Source organism: Crotalus tigris, unplaced genomic scaffold, assembly GCF_016545835.1.
Source record: "Crotalus tigris isolate CLP2741 ecotype Arizona unplaced genomic scaffold, ASM1654583v1 scf7180000020245.1906669, whole genome shotgun sequence".
NCBI classification, from domain to species: Eukaryota; Metazoa; Chordata; class Lepidosauria; order Squamata; family Viperidae; genus Crotalus; species Crotalus tigris.
The window spans coordinates 817305-825822 of record NW_024097926.1 but is presented as its reverse complement, the minus strand read 5'-3'; the positions used below and the strand labels follow the sequence as shown (position 1 = coordinate 825822).

The 8518-nt window shown below is 46.7% G+C and overlaps 1 protein-coding gene across 3 annotated transcripts; it reads left to right on the top strand.

The window, feature by feature from the left end:
- The first annotated feature begins 131 nt into the window (after positions 1-131).
- On the top strand, positions 132-6054 carry FAM89B (family with sequence similarity 89 member B). 3 transcript variants are annotated; one of them, XR_005559532.1, is made up of 4 exons: positions 132-799; positions 2778-3692; positions 5122-5249; positions 5803-6054. XR_005559532.1 is itself a non-coding variant. In XM_039366306.1 (2 exons), the coding sequence occupies exons 1-2, from the start codon at positions 512-514 to the stop codon at positions 3060-3062; spliced, it is 573 nt and encodes a 190-aa protein (XP_039222240.1). In that variant the 5' UTR covers positions 132-511; the 3' UTR covers positions 3063-5076. The 3 variants fall into 3 exon arrangements, 1 of the variants encoding a protein (XP_039222240.1); XR_005559531.1 differs by having other exon boundaries at positions 5800-6054; XM_039366306.1 differs by lacking the exons at positions 5122-5249; positions 5803-6054 and having other exon boundaries at positions 2778-5076.
- The last annotated feature ends 2464 nt before the right edge of the window (positions 6055-8518 follow it).

Sequence of the window (8518 nt, the reverse complement as noted above, 5' to 3'; positions counted from 1 at the left end):
AGAAAGAAGGAAAGAATTGGGAAAGGGGAGAGGGAGGGAGGGAAGTAAAAGAGAAGGATGGAAGGAAGGGAAAACATGGGAGAAAAGGATCGAGAGAAAGAAGGAAAGAATTGGGAAAGGAGAGAGGGAAGGGAAAGGAAGGAAAGAGAGAAGGATGGAAGGAAGGGAAAAACATGGGAGAAAAGGATAGAAAGAATTGGGAAAGGAAGGAAAGAGCTCCGTCTACTTGCAAGTGGGACGGCCGGTGGGATCGCGCCTCGGGCTCCCCGGAGGCCGGCCCGGCGGCCGAGCCGAGCGGCTCCTGCCCCGCCGAGCCAGAGGCCGCGCTGCCTCCCGCTCCGCCCGGCGGGGCCCCTTTAAGCGGCGGCGTCCTTGCGCGCACAGCCGGCCGAGCCGGGCGCCGCGGCGGAGCAGCCGCAGCAGGAGCCGCCGCCGCGGCAGACAAAGGGAGGCGCGCGGCCGAGCGGGCGCTGCAGCCGAGAGCGCCTCTGAGCATAGGCCGAGTGCCCCCATGAGCGGCCCTCCGCCCTCGCCCGCGGAGCCCCCGGCCGGCCAGGCCTGCGCGCTGGAGGGGCTGCCCCCGCTGCCCAAGGGGCTGAGCGGCATCCTCAACTCCAGCGGCGGCGCGTGGCGCGAGATCCAGAAGGTCTACAGCAAGAAGTCGCGCATCCAGGACGACCTGCGCCGCGCCCAGGCAGCCCCCGGCGGGGAGAGAGCGCCGCCGCCGCCGCAGCAGCCCCCGCGCCGCCCCCGGCCCGCCAACCTGGATGCCGCGCTGGCCGTGCTGCGCAAGGAGATGGTGAGGCGGGCGGGCGGGGGTCCCGGGGATTCTGCGCCCCCCCCTCCCCAGGCGGGCTCCGTGGGGGTCCTTGGGATGCGCATCGGCCGGGCTCTACTTGGGGGACAACCCAGCCCACCTTGCAGGGTTGGTTTTCAGAAAAGCCCCTGGCAGAAGCCGAGAGCTCAGCCCTGCCCGCCTCCCACCCCAGGGGCTGAGTGCCTTGATTTCTTTTGATTGATTGATTGATCGAGTACATTGCCATCCCTCCCGTCTCTTCCGGGTGACCCCAAGTTTGCAGCCACCCCGTTTTTCTTAAGCCCGGAGGAGGGAGGGGGGCAAAAGCACCCCTCTTCCCACACCTCCCCCGGGTGCAAAGCAGAGCCTTGCCATGAACCGGGGCCCTTGGGGAAGAGACTGGGCTGCTTTGAACCCGGGTCACAAGTTGGAAGCGGGGTGCTTCTCTTCCCCCCCCCCAAAGACAAGAGAACGCGGTTTGTGCCAACTGGGTCTGGGGCGTGGGAGGTGGGCACCCGGGCCACGCATGTTCGCTCGACTGGCGCACAAAAGGCCATGAAATTGCAGTTCTAAAATTAGCCACTCACATCATCCCAAGGCTAAACTTGGTGCAGCGGGGCTGTCTTTATTTTATTTTATTTTATTATTTTTATTTTATTATTTTATTTTATTGTATTATTTATTTTATTATTTTATTTTATTATTTTATTTTATTATTTTATTTTATTTTATTATTTTATTATTTTATTTTATTATTATTTTATTATTTTATTTTATATTTCATTTTATTTTATTATTTTATTTTATTTTATTTTATTTTTATTTTATTTTTTATTTTATTATTTTATTTTATTTTATTATTTTATTATTATTTTATTTTATTTTATTTTATTTGTTCCTCACCTTCATTATTTTTCCTAATCACTCAAGGGGGTCAATATATCCCACACCTCTTCTTCCTTCTTATTTTTCCCACAACGATAACCCTGTGAGGTGAGTTGGGGTGAGAGGGAGGGAGAGTGAGAGGGACTGGACCAAAGTCACCCAGATGGCTTTCATGCCTAAGGCGGGACTAGAACTCACCGTCTCCTGCTTTCTAGCCTGGTGCCTTAACCATAAACCACATACGCTGGCAGTACTTTCTGGATTTAATTGCACAACGTCTTTGCAAGGTAGATGATTAAGAGGTGGAGCCTCATCAGCCTCACCCTTCTGCAATGAGTTTTGATAAACCCGAGTTTGGTGTGGTTGTGTGAATCCACTCATTTTCGGTGTACAGCACTTCTGATAGGTTTTAGGAGGTTGCTGCAACTATGAGGCGTAAAGATAGTTTGGAGAAAGGTATGTCATAGGATCAAATTTAGGAAGGCCTTTAAAATTGACGGTTCTTGACAAGTGTGTGTAAAGCTTATGCACTACAAGTTGTTTTCCACCAGAGGGCGGCAGACTCCCTCGGAATTCATTTAAATGTGCCGGTTTTCAGAGCTGGGGCCGTTTGGCTGATTTTATTTTAAATCAATTTTTATTCTAAAATCGAGGGTGTCCAAGGACTTGTGTTCTTCAACTCCCAGAATTCCCCAGTTGTCCCATTTGCTGCTGACAAAACCATCTCCAATTTTATACCCTTTGTCTTTCTTTCTTTCTTTCTTTCTCTATGGGAGATGAAGCCTACCCATCTCAAAGCATGCTGGCTGGGGTTTTCTGGGAGTTGAAGTCTATCCAGCTCAAAGCAGGCTGGCTAGGGAATTCTGGGAATTGAAGTCCATCCATCTTAAAGCAGGCTGGCCAGGGAATTCTGGGGGTTGAAGTCCAGACATCTCAAAGCATGGAACTGAAGCCCACCCATCTTAAGTTGCCAAGATTGCAACACCCTAGAAGCTGTAGGTATTGACTTAAGGCAGGGCTTTCCACCTAATCGGTTGCTGGTTCGAATCCTGGCAGCTCCGGAGCTCATCCTTCTGCTTTTCTTCCCTGTTTTCAGGTGGGGCTCCGACAACTGGACATGTCCCTTCTTTGCCAACTCTGGTCTCTGTATGAATCCATCCAGGAATTCAAAAGCCTCTTCCAGGATATGTCATCCTCGCTGCACTCGGAAGGCAGCCTGGCTGCTGAAAATGGCTTCTCGGATGAGGAGGAATATTTTGACCTGGACCCGTTAAGTCCGGACGGGCAGCGAGAGCTGCCTCCGGCCCAGCAGCTACGCTTTCTTCAACCCCAAAACTCCCGGGATCAGTGGCTTAAGGACTCCTTCCATATTGCGATCTGAGCCGGACCTGGAAAACGGCATTGGGAAAAGACGGCTGGGATTATATGGATTGGAAAAGGCATCATGGTTTATATCTGGAACGATCCAGCCTGTTTTCAGCTTTCCACTGGAGCTCTTGGACTTTTTCCGAGAAATCTATAAAAATTCCTTTGGCCTTTCCAGAAAGAGATGGCTGCAGCGACGAAATGCAGGCGGCTGCTTCGGAGTGGACAGTCCCGGCTGCAACAGTAGTAAATTCAATTTTCTTCCGTTTGGGATTGTCTTTGAAAAAAAAAGCATTGGGAAAGACTCAGGGAGTGTTCAGATGAACTAGAACATCACCTGGATTATCTGAAAATGCCTCTCCAGCTTGTCTTCCCCCACCTGGCAAGGATCTGGGACATTTTTCCTCCAATTTAGTGTCCCCCCCCCACCAATTTCCAGAATTTTTGGCCTGCATGGAGGACAAGACCAACATCTGGAATTGGGGCCAGATTTGGGGAAATTGACCTGAAAATTGAAAGGGAAGTGTATTTATTTATTTGGACAAAGACCTGCAACTCTGAGCTGAAAAATTTTGTGGAAGGTTTTTCCTGGAAGAAAAAGAGAGGATTTGCTTGGGCTGTTCTTCAGAACGCAAGCCTCTACTGGGTAAAAATTTTGAGTTTATCAAATTTACCTGCTCTTGCATGGAGATGCCAGTCGCCTCTGAAACTCTTTTGATATTTAGAGGAAAAGAAAGACTTGGCTGCCTATCTACGAGATTCAGGCCCGTCCCTTGTCTTTGGGGTGCCAATCCATGTTTGCTCCCCTGCGGTACTAACATCAGTGGCTGAGACTTTTCCTTGTCCAAATGCCTGGGTTTCCAATCTGCCTAGTTGGAATCATGAGGACCAGGAACTTAATTTCTTTTTAAAAACAGGAATGGCCAGTCCAGCTTGCAATTCTGAGGATCCGAGCTTTGGGCAAGGACCCTAAACATAAAACCATAGAGACTTGTATTGCAAATGCATTATTTTATTTTATTTTATTTTATTTTGCAATGAAAACTTGCAAGAAAGAGATGACCTGATTAGAAATTTAAGAGGGTGGGGGAGGATGGGAAATTCTTCTGGATGCACCTTCCTTTTGCTTCTGGCATGTTGCTGCTGCAAACCTTTAGCATAAACATAGAATAGGGGGCTGGGAGGTGTGAATTGCCCCCCACCCCATGGGTTTTATTTGTCTTTGATTTAGCATGTCACAGGAGCTATTGATTTAAGCTCTGATTTAAGGCTTAGGAGAAGACACCTGGTGTGGTTTATTTGGCAAAGGGGCGGCTTTACAAAGGTTTGTGAACCCGCCCCAGTTAAACCAGCCGGATAGGTTGTGTTGTATGATAGGTGTTAGTTTCCTTTGTGGGGGGCTGATGCACCCCACTTTCTCCTCAATTGCACACTGATAAGAAATAGTTAGCTAGGAATGTGCTGTGTACAACATTTGTTGTTGTTTTTTTCTTTTTTAAACCTGGCCATGTTGCATGGGCTGGATTTTATGACTGTTCTACTGCCCTAGCCAATTTACCTTGGCTGAATAATTTAATTGCATACTGTTTTTAATAATAGTATTCTTATTATTTGGGGTTTTTAAAGGCTTGAAATAAACCCAGGAGGATTTGGGTAGAGGATAATGGGTTGCAAAATGTTTGCTACTCGTTCTTCCCATCCTTTGAAGGAAGAAGGCAAAGTTGGATGGTTAAGGAATATTTTGGCCAATTTTTTTCCCCACGGTCCCTGGCAGCCAAAGTGGGAGGCGAGGCCGTCTCTTGAAACAAAGAGCCGGAGTGTGTTCCAGTCCCAGCTGTGAATTCAGAGCTCACAAAGTGACAGGACCACAAAGACAATTGCAGTGACCTGGATTTCACTTAAAAATCAGGCCCAGTTTCCCGATTGTAAAAATCTGTGCATCAGTGATTGTGGCTTTTCCAGAATGAAGCAGCCAAACTGCCACGACTCAAGGGTGATGGATCAGTTTTCTCCTCAGCTCATTTCATATTTTATTTTCATTTTAGTTTAATCCTGCTCCATTCCCTGCTTTTCAGGAGTGGGAGAGGCGAGCTTGTGGCCTAGAAATCTACTCCGTGCATGCTCAGAGGTGCTGTTACGTTCTCCATTCTCGGCTGCGATCCCAGCAATTGAAACCAACTCAGCTTTAAGGAGCCCCAGTTTGGTGAGCTGCCTCCCTGCTTACTCCAGTTCACATTTTTCCCCACCTCTTAACACTGGCCCGGGCCATTGTTTGTGGCTTCCTGTTGTGTTTGCAATCCACCCACACTGCGAAGGAGAGCCACAATGGGACGTGGCTTGGACGAGATGGGTGTTTCTCAAACTTGGAAACTTGAAGGAGGAAGGGTGGACTTCAACTCCCAGAATTCCCCAGCCAGTGTGCAGTTCTGGGAGTTAAAAGTTGCTCAAGATGGGAAACACTAATAATAATAATAAAGTTGGAAGGGACCTTGGAGGTCATCTAGTCCAACCCCCTGCTCAGGCAGGAAACCCTATCCCATTCCGGACAAATGGCTGTCCAGTCTCTTCTTAAAAACTTCCCGTGTTGGAGCATTCACCGCTTCTGGAGGCAGTTATAGGTAGTTCTCCACCTCAATTGAGCTCAAAATTTCTGTTGCTAAGGAATCATCGTTGTTAAATGAATTCTGCTCCATTTTAGAACCTTTCTTGCTTGAACTTGCTTCATTGGATTTTTTTTTTTTTTTTTTTAACAGCAGGATCCCGGAGACCTGTTGCTTTTGCGGAAAAATTGTTGGTTTTTTTTTTTTTTCTTAACCCACCAAACGGGGACTAAAAATGTCTCAAGAAGAGAAAAAGCAGAATTTCTAAGGAGCAGCTTTGGGCCACCACACCCCATCTGAGAGACTGTTGCATTCGGTTTTGGCTTCCTGGATTTCTTTTCTTTTTTTCCACGGGAAGCCAGGAAAATGATTCATCGTTCTGAGCCTCTTCCATTTAAAAAAAAAAAACCAAAAAAACCCAAAGAGATGGATCTTGAGCAGTGCTAAGTTAAAGGGAAAGAAGAGAGAAGAACTCCACGCGCGGGCAGAGGTGCCTTCTCGTTGGACGTCAAAACACCCTCAGCCTGTTGGCCACGTGGCTTCCAGGATGGGGAGGTTTAATAATAAATACGTTGAACACCTGTGGTCTGGTTACAAAGGCTAGGAATAGAATAGAATAGAATAGAATAGAATAGAATAGAATAGAATAGAATAGAATAGGAATAAAGAAAGAATAGAATAGAATAGAATAGAATAGAATAGAATAGAATAGAATAGAATAGAATAGGAATAAAGAATAGAATAGAATAGAATAGAATAGAATAGAATAGAATAGAATAGGGAGCTGGAAGGGACCTTGGAGGTCTTCTAGTCCAGCCCCCTGCTCAAGCAGGAGAACCTACACCATCTCAGACAGGTGATTGTCTATCTAGTCTCTTCTTAAAAATCTCCAGTGATGGAGCACCCACCGCTTCTGGTGGCAAGCGGTTCCACTGGTTGATTGTCCTCATTGTCAGGAAGTTTCTCCTTAATTCCAGGTTGCTTCTCTCTTTGTTCAGTTTCCAACCATTGTTTCTCGTCCTTCCCTCTGGTGCTTTGAAGAATAGTTTGAACCCCTCTTCCTTGTGGCAGCCCCTCAAATACTGGAACGCTGCTATCATGTCTCCCCTATTTCTTCCTTTCTTTAGACTAGCCCAGTGGTTCTCAACCTTTTTAATGCCGTGACCCCCAACCGGTCGTAAGTCGAGGACTACTCAACCGGTTGTAAGTCGAGGACTACTCAACTGGTGCAGCACCGTTTGCAGAAGGGGACTTTTGGCGGGCTCAGCAGGGCAGAGACAGCCTGGACAATTCCTATTGGCTTTTGAAAGCCAATAGAATGAGACTCTATTCAAGAGAGTCTATTCTATTGGCTTTCAAAAGCCAATAGAATAAAAGGGAGTAGCACAGCTAAGGAAAAGGGGAAAAAAAATGACGGACTGCGTTGTTTGGCGACCCCCGTGAAATGGTCGTTGGACCCCAAATGGGGTCCCGGCCCACAGGTTGAGAACCACTGGACTAGCCAAATCCAGGTCCTGCAGCCATTCTTTTATGTTTTAGTCTCCAGACTTTGGATCATCTTAGTTGCTCTTCTCTGAATTTTTTTCCAAACTCTCAACATCTTTTTTGTGATATGGTAGTGTTATGAGTACAGTGCCTCTAGGCATATAAGAAACAGATTGCACTGGCATCAGAAAAATAATTTCAATAAGTTTGCCAGTTGAGATCCATTCTAAAACCACTCCAGACACAACTCATAATATGTAATAAGCAGCTGCTTTTAAAGTACTTTTCCCCAAACGTCCCGCTTAGGAACATAAATTTTGGGGCACAATTGGGGCTGTACGCCGAAGGACTACCTACCTGTACTCTGTTGTTACGAACTTCATCTGTTTGGGTTTGAACACACACACACAGAGAGACAGACACACAACCCAACCCTTTGGGGGCGTGTCTGGGGAAGAATCTGTCCCTCGGTTGCTAAATGTGGGGGCATCATTTTCCATGAGAGCACGTCCATCCGAAGCTGGAATCCAGGATCGGTTTACAAGATTCTTTATTTATCCTTTCGGAGCCAGGAACGAAGCATCTGGAAAGGCAGAAAGAGAGGAAGGAGGGGAAAAGAGGCAGAGACGAACTCAAAAGAAGCTTTTCATTTGATTTGTTTTAAAAAAAATTAGCAATTAAAGCGAAGAAAGCTGTGTGACCTCATGCTTTCCACCGGAGAGAGTCAGCACGCAAGGAAAGGTGCAGAGGGAGGAGAATAAACAAGGAGCCAACGCAGGCATTCTTAGGCCATATTTACACACCACCCTTGATCTGGTTACCGAACTGAAGCCATATTCAATACGTAAAAGAGTCTTAAAACTAAAATCTGTTTGGGTTGATGTTTCTGCTTTTGTCTTGAACTGGGAAAGTTTTAAATTTAAGTATCTCCATCCTGGCAATTTTCTGGATACATTTGTGTAGCTTTTTTTGGAATTTCCCTGCAAACCGGTGATTTCCTAGTGGTCTCCCATCCCCACCATTAACCAGATCAGGCAATGCTTCGCTTTGTTCTACCTCAACCAAGATCTGTGAACATCTGACACTGACTGTGATCAAAACCGTAACAAAAAGACTTAACTGTGATCATTTGCCATGATCCCTACCAGCCCCGTCCTGGGGGTCCTCCAGATCCGGGTTGGGGCGGGGAGAGAGAGATCGGATGGATGGATGGATGGATGGATGGATAGATAGATAGATAGATAGATAGATAGATAGATAGATAGATAGATAGATAGATAGATGAAGAGAGAGGGATCAGATAGATGAGAGAGATTAAATAGATGATCGAGAGAGATCAGATGATAGAGCAGATAGATGATAGATGATAGAGCAGATAGAGATCAGA